The sequence below is a fragment of the Geotrypetes seraphini genome, chromosome 18 (assembly GCF_902459505.1).
Source record: "Geotrypetes seraphini chromosome 18, aGeoSer1.1, whole genome shotgun sequence".
Taxonomy (NCBI): Eukaryota; Metazoa; Chordata; class Amphibia; order Gymnophiona; family Dermophiidae; genus Geotrypetes; species Geotrypetes seraphini.
The window spans coordinates 26,488,965-26,513,884 of NC_047101.1; the positions used below are offsets into that span (position 1 = coordinate 26,488,965).

At 47.7% G+C, this 24,920-nt stretch overlaps 1 protein-coding gene across 10 annotated transcripts in view; it reads right to left on the reverse strand.

Moving 5' to 3' along the window:
- The window catches only part of UBE2D2 (ubiquitin conjugating enzyme E2 D2), a 152,757-nt gene that overhangs the window by 91,625 nt on the left and 36,212 nt on the right, over window positions 1-24,920 (reverse strand). For all 10 annotated transcript variants that reach the window (XR_004537462.1, XR_004537463.1, XR_004537460.1 and 7 more), the window contains exon 3: window positions 294-325. Coding sequence is in view for 1 of the 10 variants with exons in the window: in XM_033926975.1 (XP_033782866.1) it covers window positions 294-325 (32 nt within the window). In the remaining 9 variants the exon portion in view is untranslated. The remainder of the gene's footprint in view (window positions 1-293; window positions 326-24,920) is intronic.

Consider the following 24,920-nt stretch of genomic DNA (forward strand, 5'->3'; position numbering starts at 1 on the left):
TCCTGGAGCTGCGAAAAACCCATGAACAACTGAAAAGAACCACAAAAAAACACTGCAAAAATAAAGGGAGCAGATCAGAATGACACCTTCATGAAGAAAGAAAAACTGGAGAAAGCAGGAGAGACTGTGGGGAAGGAGGAGCTGAAAAGCTGTGACTGACATCTTCTGCAGAATGTCACAAGCAGGCATCGACAACCCTACAGTTTAGCATACTATTCCTATTGCACTGGAATCACAGTTAGAGGACAGCCACTTTCTATAGCATTTGTTTGGAGAAATCTCAAAATACTTACTGGCCCCATTATTGTAGCTTGCCAATGGAACACTGGAAAAAAAAACAACAAAAAACCCAAATGACAAACGTTAGAATTCTGTTCACATAAAAACTGGCCCACTATCCTGCTGTTAAAGATTGTATACAGTTTATTGAAGCCTACCTTGACTCGCATCACATCTGAACTTCTATCTTAGTTGGACTTTGCTTACTAGGTGTCCTAGGCAAGTGTTTCTCAACTCGGTCCTGGAGTACCTTGCCAGTCAGGTTTTCAGGATATCCAAAATGAATATGAATAAATTTGATTTGCATTATATGCAAATTTCTTTCATGCATATTCATTGTAAATAAGCAGAGATGAAGCGGGAAACTACAGGCCGGTAAGTATATTGGAAAAATAATGGAAGTGTTGTGAAAGAAAGAACAGTTAAATTTCTAGAAACTAATGGGTTACAGGATCTGAGGCAACATGGGTTTACTTAAGGTAAATTGTGCCAAACGAACCTGATTGAATTTTTTGACTGGGTGACCAGAGAACTGGATCAAGGACATATGCTAGATTTAATCTACTTGGATTTCAGCAGAGCCTTTGCCACAGTTCCTCATAGGAGGCTCTTGAACAAACTTGACGGGCTGGTGAGCTGGATTAGAAACTGGTTGACGGTAGGTTTGCACCAAAAGACGTATAAGGAGACACTGGAAGCCCTGTGCTGAAGCTCCTCAGTTTGTCTCAAAGCAGTTGTAAATCACTATAAAAGAAATAAAAAGGAGGGGTACAGGGAACACTTATGGAGTTGCCATACTCTTATGGAGCTGCCATACACTTATGGAGCTGCATCTTTACTCTTCAGACCTGCCTGACAAGATAAGATTCCAACCTTTATACACACCTGTCTGAGACAGTAAGCAGGTGAAAAGTGACAGGGCAGGCCATCAAGACTGATGTACTTTTCTACCAGAAAGAGGATTATTGAGATAAGAACCGAATCTTTCCTTCTGGTGAAAAAGGTACATCAGTCTTTACCAGTGGGACATACCAAAGCAGTTCTCTGAGTTTACGGCAAGGCAGATTAGCCTGCTATGAGCACCAAGGACCCAAACATGGCTTTCTTTGGTGCTGCCACGTCCACTCTGTAAAACCTTGTAAACTTATGGAGGGTGGAAAATGTAGCTGCTCTTCAAATCTCCCCATGTGGTACTGCCTGGGACTCTGCCCATGAAGAAGCCACACTTCTAGTGGAATGCACTCACAAATAGATCGGCAGCCATTTACCACAGTCAATGTAAGCTGACAAAATCTCTATGCATAACTAAATGGAAATAGAAGCCCAGTCAACTACTACTGGTGAACACAAAAAGATAATCTGAGACACGAAAATCATTTGTCCCCTCGAGGCAATGGAGAAAAACTCTTCCACCATCCAGTAACTTCAACACTGTCTCTTTTCCTTGAACCTGAAGGATGGAAAGTGAGTAGTCAGACTTCCTGATTTATGTGTAAGGTCCAAATCACTTTGGCAAAAGGAAGGGACCGTGCAGAGGGAGACCCCTACATCCCTAAACCTGAGGGAAGGCTATCTCCAAGACCATTCTGACTGATGTGATAGCTACTAGAAAAAACGATTTAGAGACACATCTCACAAAGGCTCAAATGGCCTTACTTTTTTTTTTTTTGAAAATCATTTTTATTGAGAAGGGAACAACAAGGCAACAAAGAGAACAAGTACGCCAAAGGCGCAAATACCAAAAAGTGCAAATACAAAATGGCAAATACAATATAACAAGGCAGAAACCCAAAACTGCACCCTGGAGGTAGGCACAAAGGGGGTACAAGGACAGAAGCGTTGTCGAGAAGGATATCCTCATACGTACCAAAACAGGGATAAAGGTAACAACAACAAATACAGAGGATATGGAAGCAAACTCGTCCCGTCCCTGCAGCAAGAGGAAAAATACCAAGATCCCCCCAGAGGCCCCCCCAAAGAATAGAAGAAACTCAGAAAAACAGCGTCCAAAGTTAGCCCGTTGGCCCCCAATAATTTATAATAAAGAAAGCATCAACAAAGACCAGTCATCCAGAGCAGCACCCCTAATCAGGGGTCCGCTCGTCACAACCTTCAACACCAACCGTTCAAAGCCACAATCACACCACAAACACACACCCCATTCAATCACCCCCATTCCCCCCCTATATCGGGCAACCAAAGGGAGCTGCAGAAACGCATGCCAGAGAGCCTTATAGGCCAGCCGCTCAGGGTTTAACGAGTGCCGATAATGATGAAGCTCAAAGCTAGCCAGATCAGCCAACTGTCTTGCGAAATGGGCCCCTCCCGTGTCCAATGCAGCAAAATAGTGCGCTTGATTGCCAAAAAAATCAGGTATACAAAACGCCGCTGAGGCTCCGTAAGTCCCTGGTTTTCCAGCAAGGTTTGGTCCCCCAAGAGCAACGTTTTATAATCCCACTCCAAGTCCCTCTGCAAGACCAAGTGAAGCTGCGCAAAAGACGTATTCCACAAAGTAAGTTGAGGGCATTCCAGAAAGGAGTGCAAGAGCGTACCCGGGCACCCCCCACATTTACTACACAGAGCACCAGCCCACAAACCCATCCATGCCCCCCGTTGTTTAGTAATATAGACTCTATGGAGAACCCGAAACTGTGTCTCCTGCCGAGCCGTCGATCGCACAAAGACCTGGAGGACCTGAAAAAGCTCCCGAAAAGTCTCGGATGTGTAGGAAGCAAAAAGCTCACGATTCCACTGGGCCCGCAAGTGGGACAAAAGGCCCTCGCGATTAACAGCTCCGGCGAGTTTGTACCAAACAGAGAGCGACCCCAATGAGGCAGGTATGCGCAAAAGATAGTCATCCAGGGGCCCACACAACCAGGCCGATCCATGTGATTGGGAAAGGCTGTTGAAATAATGACGGGCCTGCAAATAAGCAAAAAACTGAGTATTGGGAACGGCCCAACGGTCCTTGAAATGCGCAAAGGAGGCGAAGGCGCCAGAGTCAGTATCCGTCATCTCATAAAGGATACAAGCCCCACGGGAAGCCCAAGCCGCAAAGGGACCACAGCCCAGCCCAGAGGGAAAAGCCGGATTTCCCGTCAACTGTAAAAACGGGGACGCCAGGGGTGTTTTGCCTTGAACCTTGCGCCACCACCGCCACGCCAAGCAGAAAGGCTTCAAAAACTTCAGCTTAGAGGCCAATTCCCCCCTCCCACTCACGGTGTCCCTGGGAGAATGCAGCAAAGTCAAGAACTTGAAAGGCGCACACCAATCATTCAACCATCCCGGGGGGGGGGGGAGAATCGAGCGGATCCAGAAACCCCCTCATGAATAAAGCGTAGAAGAGCCGCCACATTGTAAACTCTAAGATCAGGTAAACCAAGACCACCCTGGCCTTTAGGAAGGGTCAACTTGGCATAACTAATACGTGCCGAACGAGAACGCCACAAAAATGTGGTAAAGACGGATCGAAGCTTACTAATGTCCCGTTGCAAAATCCAAAAAGGTATTGTTTGTAAGGGATAAAGAATTCTAGGTAAAAGAACCATCTTAATAAGAGCAGCCCGTCCAAACAGAGACAAAGGGAGATCCCTCCACGCATCGCAAAGGAGTCCAATCTTCTTGATGGCGCCCAGGATATTAGCCCTGTAAAGAATTCGGGGATCGGGGTGAAGATAGATGCCCAGGTAGCGCATGGGCTTGGTCACCGGCGGGATGGGTAATTGCGCATGCCACGGCTCCCAGCCAATCCCCGCGAGAGGTAATACCTCGGACTTGTCACAATTAACCTGGAGGCCCGAAAGAACCCCAAAATTCGCTACCAAGCGAAGAGCTATCGGAAAATGGATGGGAGCCCGGTTGAGGAAGAGCAAGATGTCGTCAGCGAATAGAGTGAGACGACACTCAGTATGTCCCACCCGAATCCCCCGCAGATCAGGGCAAGTACGAATCTTAATGGCCAAAGGTTCCAATGTCAGAACAAACAGAAGCGGGGAAAGTGGGCAACCCTGGCGCGTCCCCCGACCAAGTTCAAAAGGCGACGAGAGACCTCCATTAATAAGTAGGCGAGCCATGGGCCTGTCATAGAGCCCCTTAATCCAATGCACAAAATTCCCCGTCAATCCATACTGTGGCAGAACCCAAAATAAATACTGCCAGGATATACTGTCGAAAGCTTTTTCCATATCCAATCCTGCTATTGCTGAAGTGCCTCCATCTCCTCGGCGGTCATGCATGGCAGATAAGGCCTTGATCGGGTTCAAAGAGGCATACCTATGAGGAACAAACCCCACCTGATCAGTACCCACCAGTTGCGGTAAGAAAAGATTTAACCGAGCCGCTAAAATTGAAGCCAATAACTTGACGTCCTGATACAATAAAGAAATGGGTCTATAAGAACCGACTTGCGTGGGATCCTTCCCCGGCTTTGGGAGCAAGGTGATATGAGCTAAATTGGGCCGAGGGCCAGTCGCACTACAGGATAAATGATGGAAATAAGCTTGCAAAGGCTGAACCAATATATCAGACAAAATTTTATAGTACTCTGGTCCATAGCCATCCGGTCCTGGGGCTTTAGCCAGATGCATTTTCTTAATGCCTAAGCGGATCTCATCTGCTGAAATTGGACTATTCAACTGCTCAACCTGACTCTCAGAAAGACTCGGCAAGGAGAGATCTCGAAAGAAGCTGTCCCGTTCGTCCTCCGTGAAGGTTCGTTTGGCATAAAGGGACTTGTAGAAAGCCACAAACTGTTCTCGAATTTGAGACTCCCGAGTGAAACTCACTCCCTGCTTATTCCGCACCAAGCGAATAAGTTGTTTTTTCCTGTGGGGTCGCACCAGGGTCGCCAAGAGTCTGCCTGCCCTGTTCCCCCATTGATAAAGGTGAAATTTCTGAAAATAAATACTATGGCGGGCTCTCTGATCAAGGATCGCATTAATACGGAGGCGAATGGACTTGATTTGCTGGAGGTCAGCCTCATCACGACTGGAGCAATGACGCCGCCGCAGAGCGGCCAGAGTCTGCAAAAGAGTCAAAAGCTCCGCCCCCTGCTTTTTACGTTGAGTCATGACATACTGTATAATATGTCCTCGCAAGACCGCCTTAGAAGCCTCCCAAAAGATTTCCGGAGTCACATCAGTGGTTCCATTATGGGAATCATACTCGAGCCAGTGAGCTCTAAGGTAAGTATGGAAATCCTTATCACCATACAGGGCAACTGGAAAACGCCAGGAGCGCTCCTCCAGCTGTTCCGTAACCCCCATAGCCATTACTACCGCGGAATGATCAGATAATGGCATATCTTCAATAGTAACAGTGTCGACACGAGAAAATAAGGAAGAAGAGACTAGAAGGTAATCCAAGCGCGAGTACATGTTATGAGGGTATGAGAAAAATGTAAATTCATGGTCGAACTGACTACAAAGCGAGCTCCAACTGACTACAAAGAAAGTTCACCCCCTGTTGATCCGAATTGCGTATCCGCGGCTTGGCAGGAGAACAGTCCAAAAGGGGGTCAGCCACCACATTAAAATCCCCACCAACTATCAACTGGTAGGTGGGATATTGTGTGAGAAGACCCAGAAGCCCTGAGAAAAATTTATGGCTATAAACATTGGGGGCGTAAAGGTTACAAAAAAGAAAATTGTACCCCCATAATTCCCCCAGAAGAAGGACATAATGGCCTTCCTTATCCTGGATAATCTTATGGACATGAAAGGGCAGCTGTTTGTGGACCAAAATTGCAACCCCCCCGCTGCCTACTATTATACGCAGAATAGCCCACTTCTCCCACCCAGTCCCTGCGCAGCTTCTCATGTTCGGAGGCCGTGAGGTGGGTTTCTTGGAGATATGCAATGTCAATACGATGCTGTTTAAGCCATGTATATATTTTCTTACGTTTTATAGGTGAGTGGATACCATCCACATTAAAAGTGGCCACCTGAAGATTAACCATAGCTGCTAAGGGAAAAAAGCCACCAGCACTCCCAGAGAGTAATCCCATTCAGACAGACCGGAACCTGAGCCTCCCAGCTAGACTCAGCTCCAGAAAACAACACTACAAAAGTAGAAACATACCCACCAGCTCCTCCAGTCGCCCATTGAAATGACAATCTTCCCACTCCTCCCGCCCCCATGCGCCCCATACACCCCACTACAATCAACCACAGCCACACCACACACAAACACCTACCTCCCCTCCAACCCCCTCCCCTCCCAGAAAGCCGTTCCCCAAACAGCCACCTCTCCCAAGTCATTCAGACCCCCATACGCCCAAACCCTTGCTCACCCCTCCCCCTAAATACAAAAAGAAAACGGAATAGTAAAGTGTAAACCAGGCACCCGGCAGCCAAAGATGGAAGCAAATCCCAAGGGACCATGAAAGAGGGGAAAAGATACCCACAGGTGAAAGCTGAACCCCCACCACTGCAAAAACAAGGGTAGATAGGCTACAAACAGAACAGCAGGGACCAGCATCACACAAAACAGCAAACTAGAGAACCTCAGAAAGAGGCCACCAAGCCCCACATCCGCCAAAAGGGTAAAGGGCCAAGATCAGCAGCCCCCTCCGCCACCACAGAGTGCAGACGTGAGAGAGAAAGAGCACCTCACTAGACAGAGGAAAAGGAAAACTAAAACATGAACCAAAAGAAGAGTAATCTGTGCTAGTACCATGTAACTCTCCCTCCCAGTCCAGTGCAGAGGAAAAAAGCTAACAGTACCAGAAACAAACAGCTGGAACTAGAAAAAGGACATCACAGAAAAAAGGCGAGAAAAAGGGAAACAAAGAAGCGAAACGGGACCCCTCACAAAGTTTAAGTCCACAATCCATCCAGATCCTAAAGTCTTAAGAGCTGAGCAGCGCTCCGCCAGCAAGACAATCAGGAGGGGAAGAGAAGAATGGTCCCAGCACCATCCCAGTGAATCTTCAAGATCACCCCTGCAGCACTGGAAAATAGGAAAAAGTCACCAGCCAACTCAGCCCCAACCAGCTGAAGCCGAAGGAATGGAAGTCTCCCCGCCATCAGCCAGGCAGGGTGGCCAGGAAAGCGCGGACCTCCTCCGGAGTGTTGAAATAAGCAGCCCTGTTATCATGAAACACCCGGATCCGTGCAGGGTATTGCAGGGCAAACCGGATCTGGCGTTGGTGTAGCTGGGTACAGTAAGGCGCCATAGCGCGCCTCTTTTCCGACACTCGAGCAGAGTAGTCCTGGAAGATCAAGATCCTCTGGCCTTCATAGAAAAGATCCCCCTTTGCCTTACAGCAGGTAAGTAGTCAGTGTTTGTCTGCATAATTCAAGAGACGGGCTATAACTGGCTGTGGCCTGCAGTCCCCCTCGCGGCGAGCTCCAAGCCGGTGTGCTCGTTCCACCAGTAGAGGGACGCCACCTGTATCCATGTCCAACTCCTTCGGCAACCAGGTCGACACCAGCTCCCGGAGGCCCGCATCGAGGACAGACTCAGGGATCCCGATCAGACAAAGATTATTGCGGCGGCTGCGGTTCTCTAGATCCTCGGCCCGTTCCTCCAAGCGCTCACATTTCTCCTCCAATGCGGAAGCCCGCGCCTCCAGCGCCCCGGTCCGGTCCTCCTGTGTGGACACCCGCTCCTCTGCCTGCTGAAGCCGAGTGGCCTGCCGCTCCAGGGTGTCCTTAATGCCATCCATCGAGGACTGCAGGCGGTCAGATGCTTTTTTAATTCTTCAACCGCCTCCGATTGCAGCGTGACCGTCGGGCCCGGGAGTGCTGGAGCAGGAGGGGTTAATGTCGCCATCTTGACCGGCGTACCAAGGCCTCGCGGTAGTTTTGCTGGCCTGGACGCTCGAGTCGGCATGCCTCGGAAACCGGTCAAATGAGACAACAGCCAGTAGCCCCCGATCTGCCCCAGCGGAAGACGCCACCAGCAGTGCCAGAACCATAGAAAAAGTGCCAGAAGTGCCGAGAATGAAGCTGTAGAAGCGGGAGAGGTGAGCAAGCACGTCTGCTCAGCTCATCACATGACCCCCCCAAATGGCCTTACTGATGGCCTGCACAACCAAGGTATGATCCCACATTGGGAACAGCTGTTGCAGACACAGATGAACCCAATCCTTTCAAAATCTTGCAACAACTGGATGAGAGGCCAAGGACACCTCTTCCACTTGAGCCCTAAACGCAAGATTCTTAATACTTATACTTAGAGGGGAGCACCAGTCACACCCCTGTTGAGACCATCCTGGAGAAACACTACGGCCCTTGGTGCCTTTACCCGCTCTATTCTCCTTAGCACACCTGTGCTGAAAAGCATAAGTTCACTGGCTTCTTAGATTTGAGGAGGGAAGCAATAACCACTTCCAAGTAGCTTGGAAGCTTACAGCATTCTGAATTCTCCAGGGCAACTGGACCCTGCGAAAGCAGAATCAGGTACAGTGGCAGTTTGAGCCAATTGCTCTCCTATAGGCAAACCAGATCTGCGTGCCAGAGTCTGGAGCAACCAGGATTACCAACCTCAGATGGCTCGCTAATCTTCCTATGACCCGGCCACCACGGGCCGGTGGGAGGAAGAAAGAAAATATATCAGGTAAATCAAAAATTAAAAACAATTGTTAAATTACAAAATAACTGGAACAGAGCTACCGGAATGCAACATAAGTACTCATACATCGTCCACACAGTGCAGCTTTTGGCCTTTAGTCATGAGGCAGCCACAAGATCATAAACATTGCAAGATTGAACCATCAAAGAACAATGTGCAGTAGTGGGCAAAGGGAATTAAACCTGGGGAAATTCACTGTTGGATATTGACTTAGTATGGACATAGAAACATGAATCAATGAAAGGTTTATGAGTGGATAAAAAGGTTTAAAGCAGGAAGAACAGGTGTAACCAACAAAAATTGTTCTGGTCACTCATGAACATGACACACACAAGAGCACATTGACAGGGTGAATGCCTTGATTAAACATCGATAGATAACGGTGTCTCAATTGGCTGCAATTTGGGTATCAGCTATGGATCTGCATTTGCCATAATGCACGATGACTTTGGGATACAGGAAAGTCTGCACACAATGGGTTCCCACACAGCATATGAGGTCACCATCCAGTTCCTGAGATGGTAAGAAGATGATCGGAGTATTCTGGAGAGAATTGTCACCGATGACAAGACATGAGTGCATTACTGCAACCTGGAGAGCAAAAGGCAAAGCATGATGAAGTAATGGAAGCATAGCACACCTGGCTTGGGGAGCAGCCAAAAAACTTCTCTGCAGGAATGCAGAAGCTAATTGAACGATATAACAAAATGCATCATCTTGCATGGGAACTATATAGAACAGTGATATGTTCTATTGCTCACAGTTACTTCTAATTAAAGCCATTCAATGTATTTTGCCTTTACTTTTTGGTTTACCCTCATAAAACAGTCCTTTCTCTGGGCACTGCTGTAGTAGAGGGGCTATGCTGGTGCTTCCAAGCTCGAATCTTCGGTTGTAGAATCGAGAGACTGTCTTTTCTGGAGAAAAATTTTGAAAGAAGTAAAGCACAGTTACTTACCGTAACAGGTGTTATCCAGGGACAGCAGGCAGATATTCTTAACTGATGGTTTCTTAACTGATGGGTGACGGCACCAACGGAGCCCCGGTACGGACAATTTTAGAGTGATTGCACTCTAAGAACTTAGAAAGTTCTAGTTAGGCCGCACCGCGCATGCGCGAGTGCCTTCCCGCCCGACGGAAGCGTGCGGTCCCCAGTTAAGATAAGCCAGCTAAGAAGCCAACCCGGGGAGGAGGGTGGGACGTAAGAATATCTGCCTGCTGTCCTTGGATAACACCTGTTACGGTAAGTAACTGTGCTTTATCCCAGGACAAGCAGGCAGCATATTCTTAACTGATGGGTGACCTCCAAGCTAACAAAAAGAGGGATGGAGGGAAAGTTGGCCATTAGGAAAATAAATTTTGTAAAACAGATTGGCCGAAGTGTCCATCCCATCTGGAGAATGCATCCAGACAATAATGTGATGTGAAAGTATGAACTGAGGACCAAGTAGCAGCCGTGCAGATTTCCTCAATAGGAGTGGATCTGAGGAAAGCCACAGATGCTGCCATAGCTCGAACTCTATGGGCCGTGACAGAACCTTCCAATGTCGGTCCGGTCTGAGCATAACAGAATGATATGCAAGCAGCCAGCCAATTGGATATAGTGCGTTTAGAAACAAGATGATCCAGCTTGTTAGGATCAAAAGACAGGAATAGTTGAGGAGAAGATCTGTGAGGCTTAGTGCGTTCTAAATAGTAAGCCAAAGCACGCTTAAAGTCCAAAGTATGCAAAGCCTGTTCCCCTGGATGAGAATGAGGTTTCGGAAAGAAAACAGGTAAGACAATGGACTGGTTAAGGTGAAAGTCAGAGACAACCTTAGGAAGAAACTTTGGATGCGTAAGCAGAACCATCTTGTCATGATGAAAAACAGTGAAAGGCGGATCTGCAACTAGTGCATGTAACTCACTGACCCTTCTGGCAGAGGTGAGAGCAATAAGGAAGACCACTTTCCAAGTGATAAATTTGAAATGAGTTGTGGCCAACGGTTCAAAAGGAGGCTTCATCAAAGCGGAAAGAACCACATTAAGATCCCAGACCACAGGAGGGGGCTTGAGAGGTGGTCCCCGCATGAATCTGGAAACCAAAGGATGAGCAGTAATAGGTTTTCCGTGAACTGGCTCATGAAAAGCAGTAATGGCACTGAGGTGGACTCTGATAGAAGTAGATTTGAGACCAGAGTTAGACAAAGAAAGGAGATAATCCAACACTAGTTCTACTGCTAGCGAAGTTGGGTCATGATGATGCAGAAGGCACCATGAGGAAAACCGGGTCCACTTCTTTTTTTTCAAGTCAAACGATTTTTATTGATAAAGTAAAAAATAAAGTAATATAACCATAGAACAGAAATACATAAAGCAAAAGAGAAAGAAAGAGCAGCAGTACAGTACAAAACAGCAAATTGAACGATCCAATATGCAAGTCAAAAGACCATATTATACAATATATAAAGGTAAAACAACAAAAGCATGTAGAGGCAGGGTTACAGAGGCATCAAATAGGCAGTACTACATGGCATGAGATGAGCAAAGAGAAAATGAAGTGCAAAGGAGTGAGGAGAGGTCAATCAGTGCTTTCACAGTAAGATTTCAATGGAGACCAGATAGAGCGAAAAGTGGATTGGGAGCCCCTGCATTCGGCCACTCTAGCTTCATATTTGTATGCAGACAATACCATGGACCACCATTGTGAGATGGGAATCTGTTTGCGTGATTTCCAATGGAGCATTACAGTCTTTACGGCCAAACCACAGAGAATGTCAAACAGGGCCTCCATATGTCGTGGAAGAGGTGGATCAAATATTGCTGAGCGTAGTATAATCATACCATATGACAAGATTGCAGGAGAAGGGATGATGTGGCTCACAATATCTCCAACCGTTGTCCAAAATCCAGTGACAAAGGGACAGTCGAATAGTAGGTGCTGAAAAGTTCCAAGAGAAGTTTGACATCTCCAGCATACATTAGGAGAAGTGGGAGTAACTCGTGATCGGTGTCCATAATGACTTATGTAAAGCAAAAAACAAAGATTGTCTGACAGAGGCCGAACGCAGGGGTCTATTACATTGTCGCCATACCTGGCTCCATTGATTCTCAGAGATAGAAAGAGCCAATTCATGTTCCCACAATTTCTGGACAGGCAACATTTGGGTCGGAGCTGCAGACCGGATAATATGGTAAATCATAGACATGACATGAGGCTTAGTACTCCAAGTTGTCAACATTGGAATAATAGGAGAGGAATTGGTGCGATGAATTTTTCGCATGTCATTCCCAAAGGTTGCAAGAAGGCTGTGCCTGAGCTGTAGATATCGGTATGCTTGGCTGGAGGGCAGGTCAAAAGTGAGTTGTAGTTGAGTGAAAGACATTAAAGAGTCCGCCCTCACAAGATCTTTTATATACCAGATTCCGCACTCAATCCAGATAGACCAGTATATCATGCGGGAACCGACAGTAATCTGGGGGTTTCCCCAAATAGGGGAATAATAAGATAGATAAAGGGGGAGTCTCATATCTCGTCCAAAATTTAGTAATGCTTTCTGGGAGAGAGAGAGAATCACCCAGTCTCTAATATATGAAGCTCCCGAGGCGAAACATAACCTGTCTATTGAATGTGGGAGAACCAAGGCTCTTTCAATTTCTCCCCAGTAAGGGAGACCGACATCGTTTGAGGGCAAAAACCATTTACTGACACCCCGTAAGAGCGCCGCAGAAGCATATATGGAGAATTGAGGAAAATTTACTCCACCCAAATGCCAGGGTTTTTTAAGAGTTGACAAGGCAATACATGGTGGCTTTCCATTCCACAGAAATTGGGTCAGAATCTTGTCCAATTTTTTGAAAAAAACAGGAGGAAACGGAAGAGGGAGCATTTGTAGTACATATAATATTTGAGGGGACATCATCATACGTATGGATTCAAGTCTACCCCACCAAGTCAAGTGCAAGGGAGACCATTGAGAGCATAAAGATTGTATTTTGGAAAGTAATACCGTGATATTTAAATTCAAGGTGGTCTGCCATGTGCTGCAGAAACGGATACCCAAATATTTAATATCATTAGGACACCATGTGAGACCAAAAGGGGATATCATTGTCTGAGTGCAGTACGGATTCAAAGGGAGCACTTCAGTTTTTTCCCAGTTTATGGTATATCCTGATAGAGTACCAAACAACGATAAGAGATCTAATACAGCCGGTAAAGTAGTCTCAGGGTTAGAGACGTATAATAGCACATCGTCCGCAAAGGCGGAAAGACGTATCTCTTGAGAACCCACTTTTATACCCCGTATGTCAGTAGATGTATCCAAGCGTCTCAACAAGGGTTCCAGGGCCAGATTGAATAGGAGTGGCGATAGGGGGCATCCCTGGCGGGTTCCTCGAGATAGGGAGAAATATGATGAGATATGACCGTCCACATTCAATCTGGCCCTTGGATTGGAGTATAAGAGGCTTACCATATCAAGAAAATTGTCTCCCAATTGGAACCAGCGTAAAGTATAAAATAAATATTTCCATTCCACATAGTCGAACGCCTTTTCGGCATCCAAAGACATCACACATTGAGGAATGGAATCATTTCGGGCAGCCTGCAGCACATGGCAAAGTACCCTGGAATTATCCGCTGTAAGTCGGCCCCTAACAAAACCACACTGAGTTGGATGTATGAGCAAAGGTAGGACTTTGGCGAGTCTATCCGCTAATATTTTGGCATAAATTTTGCAATCATAATTAAGTAAGGAGATTGGCCTGTAATTTTTAGGGAACAAAGGATCTCGTCCAGGTTTAGGAAAGACCACTATATCCGCTTCCGTAAAGGTTCCCTTACTGGAGCCCTTGTCAAGAAAGTCTGTATATAGCCGAAGAAGCAGTGGAGTTACGGTGGATTGAAAAGATTTATAAAAGCCCAGAGGGAGGCCATCACCTCCCGGGGCCTTACCTGCTCGAAGGCCACCGATGGCTATATTGATATCCGAGGCAGTTATGGGATGATTGAGTTCTTCGTGTAATTTAGATGGAAACGAGGGAGGCATCAGGTCTTTGAAGAACTCATTAAAGTCACTCTCCGAGGGAGAGGTTCCTGATGTGTACAATTTCTCATAAAAAGAACGAAAATGATTGGTGATGGCAACAGGGTCAGTGATGAGAGAACCCTCTGGTTTAAGAGCAGTGATGCGATGAGCTCGTTTTTTTCGTTTAAGATAATTAGCTAACAAGGAACCTGCTTTATTTCGATGCTCGTAATATATGGCACCTTCGTGTAATAGCGCTACACCAGCCTGTTCAGATAGAATGGAGTTATATTGAAATTTCAATTTACGAAGTTGTTGCAGGTCTATGATATCAGATGATATATGATATCGGGTTTCCAATCCTTTTATCCGAGTATCAAGCTCTAGGAGGGATTGTTTGCGTTTTTTAGCAATATGGGCTGAATAGGCTATAGTTCTTCCCCGTAGGTACGCCTTGTAAGCATCCCATAACGTGGGACAAGAAACATTTGATGTATCATTATGCAGGAGATATTCAGCTGTCCATGTCTCAACTTGGGACAAAAACTCTTGGTCAGACAGAAGAGCAGTGTTTAGCCGCCATGATGGTGTGGTAGGTGGGGTAGCTGATACGGTGTAAATTACTGAAACAGCAGAATGGTCCGAAAGAGGGCAGGAAAGGATGGATGTTGATTGAACCGATCGTATGAGTGTATTAGAAAGCAAAAAATAGTCCAGCCGCATAGCAGACGCGTGAGGCGCTGACCAAAAAGTATACTCTTGGGCTTTGGGATGAAATAGTCGCCAGACATCAGTCAGATCAGAGGTCTGGAGAATATTTAACAGGAGAGAGTGTGTAGATGGCAGGCGATAGGTAGAATGAGATTTACGATCCAAGTGTGTATCAATGACTAAATTCCAGTCACCACCCACAATGACATAGTCTGTGGAAAGGGAAGCCAACATCCCTGAGATCTCATGAAAAAACTTCGGGTCTGAGTTATTGGGTCCATAAACCGATAGGAATGTGTAACTATTGGAGTCAATTTCAAGGCTAACCGAAACCCATCTTCCCTGAGAATCATGAGAGGAGTCAAGAATGGTATATTGAAGGCGCTTAGATAAAAGGATAGCGACCCCACCTTTGGTGGAGGCTGCAGGGGAGAAAAAACAATGGGAGACCCAATCTCTCCTTAGTTTGGCAGATTCTGTGATATTCAGTTTGGTTTCCTGTAGAAAAACCACTTGAGCGGAATGATGTTTACAGTATAATAGCATTTTTTTTCTTTTAATAGGATGGTTTAAACCTCTAATATTTAGAGACAAAACTTTACATGTAGTCATCATGGAAAAGCAATTCTCAGGTCAGAATTAACAATAGCACTGCATAAGTGCACATGATCCCATGCCAAGTAAAGTACATAAAGATTCTGCTGCCGTAAACTGTAATCAAAAAGAAAAAGAAAAACCCCATACATACACACAGTCACACACCCTCCCAACCTCCCTTCATTCACACTAACTCCCCACCACCCACAAGACAAAGGCCTTGTAACTATCCCGCCCATAAGGCGACCCTAAGGCCTATGGAGGGGGAGGAGACACAGTAACAACATGGAGGCTACAAGTCCCAGCACACCCCCAGCAATCCCGATGTATATAAATTGGATCAAACAGTAAATATTAGGAACAGAAATTCAACACTTATGTCCATCATAGTGTAGCAAAAACAACATCAATTAAATGTACATTAACCCACAGCTACATCAGCGCAGTATAACCTGCTTTATCTGCATACTTGCAAAGAAGAAGCATAGAATCATGTGTCCATACGAATAAGATCTTCCTGTTCTTTCAGGAATTTGTCTACTTCAGTAGGATCAGTATAAGTTTTAGTTCTGTTCTGATACGTGATCTTGAAACGCGCAGGAGCCAGAAGACCAAAACGGGCCTCTATGGCACGCAGGCGAGGGCGGAGGGCCAGAAATTTGCGGCGCTTCTCAACCGTATCCTTGGTGTAATCCGCAGAGATGTAGATCGACTGGCCTTGCCACTCTATTTTTTTCAATGATCGCATTTTCTCTAGGATTTTGGCAACATGCTGAAAACGCAATAATTTTAGCACCATAGGGCGTGCACGTTGGGATCCCGCCGCCATCTTGGTTGGTACTCTGTGGGCGCGTTCCACCTCTAGTTCTCGATCAAATTTGAGAGAGAGTACTTTAGGAAGCCAGTCTTCAAAGAATTTGCAGGCGTCTGATCCTTCCATTCCTTCATTTAGTCCATTGATGCGTAAATTCTGCCTCCTGCCGCGGTTACCGAGGTCCTCCAGGAGACTCTCTAGCGCGTGCAGGGCTCGGCGGTCCATTTTTTGGTTGGTGGCGATTTCGTCTACAATCTGATGTTTACGTTCCAGTGCAAGCAGGCGAGTATCCATAGCGGTAAACTTTTCGGTTAAGTTTATTATCTCATGCTTGATGTCTTTTATGTCGTCCTTGCTTTCGGACATCATGTCCGAGATCATTTGCAGTTGCTCGGAAATTGTGATGTCGGGATCAACACGTGATCGGGTCGCGTCTCCCTTGGTTGGCGTCGGCGGGTCTTGTTTTGGTCGTTTCGCGCCCGATGTTCCGGCAAAAGCAGCCTCTATTTTACCTTGTTTAGGTTGAGGCATCTTTACGTGTAGGAATTGCGACGCAGCCGTAGGCTTTTAATGGCGATAAGTGCTGAATAAACGGGATCGCTGGCAGGAGCTCCGGTCCTAAGCCTCCATCTTGTTTGGGCTCTCTAGCGCCCCCCCCAACCGGGTCCACTTCTATTGATAGCACTGAAGAGTGGCCGGCTTCCTGGAAGCATCAAGAATAGAACGGACAGGCTGAGAAAGAAGTGAGTGGGTCGAGCTCAGCCCGAGAGATACCACGCTGTCAGGTGCAGAGACTGCAGGTTGGGATGTAGACTGCTGATGCTGAGTAAGCAGAATAGGAAATACTGGAAGGAGAAGGGGCTCCCTGGAACTGAGTTGAAGAAGAAGGGAGAACCAATGTTGCCTGGGCCACCGTGGAGCAATGAGAATCATGGTGGCTCGATCCCTCTGGAGTTTGAACAAGGTCCGAAACATGAGAGGTAGAGGAGGAAAGGCATAAAGGAACCGACTGGTCCAATTCAGAAGAAACGCATCTGGTGCCAGACGATGAGGGGAGTAGAGTCTGGAGCAAAAGAGAGGCAGTTGATGATTGTGAGGAGCCGCAAAGAGGTCCACTTGCGGGGTTCCCCATTGAACGAAAACGGACTGGAGAGTCATGGGATCGAGAGTCCATTCGTGAGGTTGGAGAATCCTGTTGAGATTGTTGGCCAAGGAATTCTGCTCTCCCTGGATGTAGACGGCTTTCAGGAATAAGTGGCGAGCTATCGCCCAAGACCAAATCTTTTGGGCCTCCTGACACAACAGGTGAGAGCTCGTCCCACCCTGTTTGTTGATGTAGTACATTGCAACTTGATTGTCTGTGCAAAGCATTAGGACTTTAGGAAAGAGGAGATGCTGAAAAGTCTTGAGGGCGTAAAACATCGCTCTGAGTTCCAGGAAATTGATGTGATGTTTCTTTTCCTGGGCAGTCCAAAGACCTTGAGTTTGGAGATCGTTCAAGTGAGCTCCCCAGGCATATGGGAAGGCGTCTGTGGTGATGACGAGATGATGAGGAGGCAGATGGAATAGAAGACCTCCGGAGAGATTTGAAGATTTCAACCACCATTGCAGAGACTGTCGAAGAGACGATGTCACAGATATGTGTCGCAAACAAGGATCCGTTGCCTGTGACCATTGGGTAGCCAGGGTCCATTGAGGAGTGCGCAGGTGAAGACGTGCGAAGGGGGTGACATGAACTGTCGACGCCATCTGGCCCAAGAGTACCATCATTTGTTTGGCAGAGATGGAAAGCTGTGGGAGCACCTGTTGACAGAGATGAAGGGTGTGAAGGCGGTTGGATGGAAGAAACGCCCTCATTAGAACAGTGTCCAATATCGCTCCAATAAACTGAAGTCGCTGAGTTGGAATGAGATGCGACTTGGGTAGGTTGATCTCGAAACCCAGGATTCGGAGAAACTGGATGGTCTGGTTGGTGGCAAGAAGCACTGCCTGAGGTGAAGGAGCCTTGATTAACCAGTTGTCCAGGTAAGGGAAGACTTGGAAATTGTGAGAGCGTAGAAAGGCGGCTACCACAATGAGACATTTGGTGAATACCCTGGGAGAGGAGGCCAGACCGAAGGGTAACACCTTGTACTGGTAATGGGAACGATTGATGAGAAATCGAAGGTACTGTCTGGAGGCCAGATTGATCGGTATGTGGGCGTAGGCTTCCTTAAGATCCAGGGAGTATAGCCAGTCAGTCGCCTTGAGTGAGAAGAGGGTAAAGTGTGGCAAGAGAGAGCATTTTGAACTTCTCCTTGACTAAACATTTGTTGAGATCTCTGAGATCTAATATGGGTCTGAGATCTCTGGTCTTTTTGGGGACTAGAAAGTACCTGGAGTAAAACCCCTGACCTCTCTGCTCTGGAGGAACTTCTTTGATGGCATTGAGGAGAAGGAGGGACTGAACTTCTTGACCAAGAAGGAGGGACTGAGATTTGTTGGAAGCAGACTCTTTTGGAGGACTTGGTGGTGGAAGAGTCTGAAAGTTGAGGGAGTATCCGTGACGTATGATGGACAGAACCCACTAATCTGCGGTGATTACTTCCCAACGGCTCAGAAAAAATTGGAGACGTCCCCCAATGGGTTGCAGTAGAGGAGAAGAAGAGGGAAGACTGGCTATGTCCTGGAGGAGGAAGTCAAAAGGGCTGAGTGGGCTTAGGCTGAGCAACAGGTTTTACTGGTGGTTGCTGCTGTTGACGAGCCTGCTGGTGCTGTTGCTGCTGTTGCCTCTGAGGCTGGGGAGGTTGAGGGTGAAGAGGCCGAGCTGAGAAACGACGCTGGTAAGACGTCTGCTGTCTAAAAGGACGAGCAGGTGGGGGTTTCTTTTTGGTTTTCAATAAGGTATCCCATCTAGTCTCATGAGCAGAAAGTTTCTGGGTGGTGGTATCCAGAGATTCACCAAACAGCTCGTCACCCAGGCAGGGAGCGTTGGCAAGGCGGTTCTGGTGGTTCACATCAAGTTCTGAGACACGGAGCCAAGCTAACCGTCTCATAGCGACAGCCATTGCTGTAGCTCGAGATGTGAGCTCAAACGTGTCGTAGATGGAGCGGACCATAAACTTCTGGAGTTGGAAAAGACTGGAAGTACATTGCTGAAAATCAGGCAGCTTGCGTTCCGGGAGGTACTTCTGAAAAGTGGTAAGCTGCTGAATGAGATGTTTCAGGTAGAAAGAAAAATGGAATGCATAGTTACCTGAACGATTGGCCAACATAGCGTTCTGATATAACCGCTTGCCAAATTTATCCATGGCCTTCCCCTCTCTGCCAGGAGGGACAGAAGCGTACACACTAGAGCCCGCAGTTTTCTTCAGGGTCGACTCTACAAGTAAAAACTCATGTGGGAGCTGAGGCTTGTCAAACCTTGGAATAGGGATAACCTTATAAAGAGACTCTAACTTTCTAGGAGCTCCTGGAATGGTGAGAGGAGTCTCAAGATTTTTATAAAAGGTTTCCCTCAAGATGTCATGTAAGGGTAATTTGAGGAATTCCCTGGGAGGTTGATCAAAGTCCAAAGCATCAAGGAATGCTTTGGACTTTTTGGAATCAGACTCCAATGGAATAGAAAGAGTGTCTGACATTTCCTTAAGAAATTTAGTAAAGGAAGTCTGCTCTGGCTTACTATTGGGCTCCTGAACAGAGGGATCAGCCTCATCCGAGGAAAGGTCGTCATCGGTACCGAGAGGATCCTCGGAATCATCCCATAAATCAGGGTCCCGCACTGAAGGGAGTCGTCCCTGGGAGAGAGGAGTAGAGACCTCTGCATGTCGGGTTTTGCGTACCGATTTGCCTGATCGCATCGATACCGTACCTGGAGATGTATGGAAAGCGGTACGGAGGTTTTGGTCAGAGAGCGGCACCGGCTCAGAGACCGAGTGAACCGCCCTATGCAAGGTTTTCGGTTCCGCTGATAGAATAGGCATGGATACCGAAGAGGTAGAATGCAGTGGTGCTGATAAAGTCGATGCCAACAAAATAGGCTGATCGACAACAGGCACCGAAGGCTCAGAGGGTACCAACACTGGAAGGTTCGGTGTCAAAAGAGCAGGGAGGAGTTGTTGCAACTGCTCTTTAAGTTGGACCTGGAGAAAGCAATGTTACTTACCGTAACAGTTGTTATCCAGGGACAGCAGGCAGCTATTCTCACTAGTGGGTGATGTCATCCGACATAGCCCCGATACGGACATCTTGCAAGCATGTCTTGCTTGAAGAAACTCAGAAGTTTCGAGATGCCCGCACCGCGCATGCGCCAGTGCCTTCCCGCCCGATGGTCCGGGCGTGTCTCCTCAGTTCAGGTAGCTAGCAGAGAAGCCAACCCAGGGGAGGTGGGTGGGACGTGAGAATAGCTGCCTGCTGTCCCTGGATAACAACTGTTACGGTAAGTAACATTGCTTTATCCCAAGACAAGCAGGCAGGTATTCTCACTAGTGGGTGACCTCCAAGCTAACCTCAATGGGATGGAGGGAGAGTTGGCAACTTAGGAGAACAAATTTTGTAACACAGTTTGGCCAAACTGCCCATCCCGTCTGGAGAAAGTATCCAGACAATAATGAGAGGTGAACGTATGAACCGAGGACCAAGTGGCAGCCTTACAAATCTCCTCAATCGGTGTCGATCTGAGGAAGGCTACAGAGGCTGCCATTGCTCTGACCTTATGGGCTGTGACCTTACAGGGAAGGGATAATCCAGCCTGGGCATAGCAGAAAGAGATACAAGCCGCCATTCAGTTGGAGATGATGCGCTTCGATACAGGTCGTCCCAACTTGTTTGGATCAAAGGAGATGAAAAGATGAGGAGCAGTCCTGTATGGTTTGGTGCGATCCAAGTAGAAAGCCAAAGCACGTTTACAGTCCAGAGTGTGAAGAGCTGATTCTCCAGGATGAGAATGAGGCTTTGGAAAGAACACTGGAAGCACAATGGATTGGTTGAGGTGAAATTCAGAGACCACTTTTGGCAGGAATTTCGGGTGAGTGTGGAGGACCACCTTGTCATGATGGAATACTGTGAAAGGTGGGTCCGCCACCAAGGCCTGAAGCTCACTGACCCTGCGAGCAGATGTGAGGGCCACCAGAAAAACCACTTTCCAAGTGAGAAACTTTAGTGGAGCCTTTCTCAGAGGCTCAAAAGGAGGTTTCATAAGCTGAGAAAGGACAACATTTAGATCCCAAACCACTGGAGGCGGTTTGAGAGGAGGATTGACATGAAAAAGTCCTTTCATAAATCTGGAAACCACAGGATGAGAAGAGAGAGGTTTCCCTTGTAGAGGCTGATGGAAAGCCGCAATAGCACTCAGGTGGACTCGTATAGATGTCGACTTGAGACCAGACTGAGACAGATGTAAAAAGATAGTCCAAAACAGAGGATAGGGAGGCTCGTTGAGGCCCCTTAGAATTGGAAATACACCATGAAGAAAATCTAGTCCATTTTTGGGAGTAGCATTGACGAGTAGCAGGCTTCCTGGAAGCCTCCAAGACATCCCTCACCGCCTGGGAAAACTGGTGCGGAGTTACGTTGAGAGGAACCAAGCTGCCAGGTGGAGAGACTGCAGGTTGGGATGAAGCAGAGACCCCTGATGCTGAGTAAGCAGTGAAGGAAACACTGGAAGTAGGTACGGTTCCCTGCTGCTTAGTTGAAGTAGAAGGGAGAACCAAGGTTACCTGGGCCACCGAGGAGCTATCAGAATTATGGTGGCATGGTCGGACTTCAGCTTGACCAGAGTCTTTTGAATGAGAGGGAATGGCGGAAACGCATACAGAAAGAGATTCCCCCAATCCAGCAGAAAAGCATCTGCCTCGAGGCGATGAGGAGCGTAGATCCTGGAGCAAAACTGAGGCAGCTTGAAATTGTGGGGAGCCGCAAAGAGGTCTATCTGAGGCGTTCTCCACTGAGCAAAGATCTGATGAAGGGGCTTGGAATGGAGTGTCCATTCGTGAGGCTGGAGAAGACGACTCAGTTTGTCCGCCAAGACATTGTCCCTCCCCTGAATGTAGACAGCTTTGAGGAAGGCGTTGTGGCGAACCGCCCAATCCCAGACTCTGAGAGCTTCCTGGCAGAGGGAGGCCGAGCCCGTGCCCCCCTGCTTGTTGACATAATACATGGCGACCTGATTGTCGGTGCGAATGAGGACCACCATGTCGTGAAGCAGATGTTGAAAAGCTTGAAGAGCATTGAAGATGGCTCTGAGCTCCAGAAGATTGATTTGATGGAGTCGGTCCGCACAGGTCCAGAATCCCTGAGTGCGAAGCCCATCCAGATGCGCGCTTACCACCATCTCTCTCTAGCAGCGGGCTTCAACACTTGCAATTACTTGACAATGTTCATTTTTTAGCTCAAGCTGCCGCCGCAGCTCCTCCTTCAAACTGCACCAGGCGGGGATCGAGAGAGGAGCTGTGGCATCGGCTTTGAACTAAAAAATGAACTTTGAAAGTGGGCCGGGGACCGCAGCTAGCCGCCGATCGCCTCCACGAGCGAAGTGAGGAGCTGGCCCGGGTGGCGCTAGGTCCATGTCCGACCCCGGCTCTGCTTAGCGCTGGCTGCACGGCCGAGCTGCTGCCGTTGCTGCTCCGCGCAACCCTGGCCTCCCCGCCATCCCGCGAGTCCCGGCCTCCTCCCGCAGATGTGTGTGCACAGACGGGCGGCCGGCCCGCAGACAGGAGGCTGCCGAAGCCACGGCGGAAACGCACAAAGCTTCCCCGGGGGGGGGGGGGAGAGAGGGAGGAAAGGCGTGCGAAGGCGAGGAGGGAGTGGGGCAGGCCGCAGAGGCTGTTGATACCTGCAGGCCGCCGCGGCTTGAGGCGGATGTCAGTGGAGGGCAGACAAAAAAGGCCATGGGCTGGAAGGCCATAGTTCTGGGAACCGGCACTGGAGTATCGTCGGGGACCTGGTCCAGTAGTGGCCAGGTCCCAAAGATTAAAGGTAGGCCTCAGAGGGCCTGAAGAGGCCAAGGAGGTTGGGAATGGGCGCAGAAGTACAGGTGGTCCCCGATTGCTGGAAATACTATTTTTAGGGCTGTGGTGGGGAGTGACAGGGACCCTGGCAGTAGGAAGCCAGAGTCCTAAGGGTGATTTTTGAAGGCTACAGAGGCCTGGAGGGTGCAGAGAAACGTGCAAGGCTAAAGTACAGTGCAGAACAGGCTTAATTCCCCGAATGTGCAGAGGCACGAATTTCGTGGCCTCATTGGTAGGCTGGTTTTGCAAAGATGGGGAGAAGGAGCAGAGAGAGAGCTCGAGGTTACTGTGGAGCTGGCACAAGAGGAGAGAAGAAAAATAGCATGGCTGTTTGCATAGCCAATATTAAGGCACTGCAGTTAAAATATAAATCTTAAAAATAAAAGAAAGCTTTAGCTTTAGCACAGGGTTGATTTTTAAGTAAAATAAAGTGTTTAAAAGATGCATGACCCCTGGCGAATACATCAATATCGACTTCGGCCAGGGGTCTGGCCTCAACCACATTGCCATGGAGGAGAGTCTGATCACCAAGGGAAGGCCTGCCTTTGACCTGGCCACCTACGCCCGCATGAGTTATCCAGGTGACTATCAGGAAAATAGCATAGTCTAGCACAAAGTCAATCCTAAACCTGTCCAGATAAGTTATCAGGATCGCAGCTAAATATCTATGCTTTTGGCACCTCATTGTTCTATCCAGATATTCAGCGGACAGCCACTGATCAAATACTGCTACTGAATATCCACATTATTTTCAGCTGTAGAGGCTGGCATTAAAAAAAAAATGTGCAGGCCAGAACGCGGGAAGGGAAACGGGGGTAGGGGAAAGGACGTGCTGTGGCTGCTGCACAGGGAGGGGGGAGGAATAAATGCTGCTGTTGCATAGGGTGCAGGGAGAGAGACACATACAAAGAAAGACAGACAGACAGCAGGAGGGAGAAAGAAAGGAAGAAGGACACAATAGCAGGAAGAGAGACAGAAAGACAGACAAAGGGGGCCAGGGAGAGAGACAGACAGACAGAAAGAAAGACAGACAGCGGGAGGGAGAGAGACAGAAAGAAAGAAAGACAGACATATTCTAGCATCCGTTAGAATGGACAGGGGGAGCAGGCAAGGGGTTGTGGTGGACAGCCGAGGAAAAAGAAAGAAATACAGAAATTCAGAAACAGGCTAAGGAGAGAGAGAGAAATAAATAAATACAGACACACACACACACATATTCTAGCACCTGTTAATGTAACGGGCTATAAGACTCGTCTTGAATGTTTCGATCATGTCCCCTCTCAGTTTCCTCTTTTCAAGGGAGAAGAGGCCCAGCTTCTCTAATCTCTCACTGTATGGTCCAGCCCCTTAACCATTTTAGTCGCTCTTCTCTGGACCCTTTCGAGTATCGTGTCCTTCTTCATGTACGGTGACCAGTGCTAGACGCAGTATTCCAGGTGAGGGCATACCATGACCTGGTACAGCGGCATGGTAACCTTCTCCGATCTGTTTGTGATCCCCTTTTTAATCATTCCTAGCATTCTGTTCGCCCTTTTCGCTGCTGCCGCACATTACGCAGACGGCTTCATTGACTTGTTGACCAGTACTCCCAAGTCTCTTTCCAAAAACTGAATATATTTGAAAACCAAACATGAGCAGAAAAGACCGGCTCCTACCATCTCACTTGTATAGAGACAACTGAGGAATTGTAGAACAGCCCAGAGGGATGGGAGGCAGAGTATAAGAATACTAATGAGACTACAAGAATTCTCATGAAAAGGGATTGACTATCCACAGTACTTATTTGCTTCATTGCATACCCCCTAGTCCTAGTATTTTTGGAAAGGGTAAACAAGTGATTCATATCCACTCGTTCCAAGCCACTCAGTGTTTTATAGACCTCTTTCATACCTCCCCTGAGTTGTCTCTTCTCCAGGCTGAAGAGCCCTGGCCTCTTTCGCCTTTCCTCAT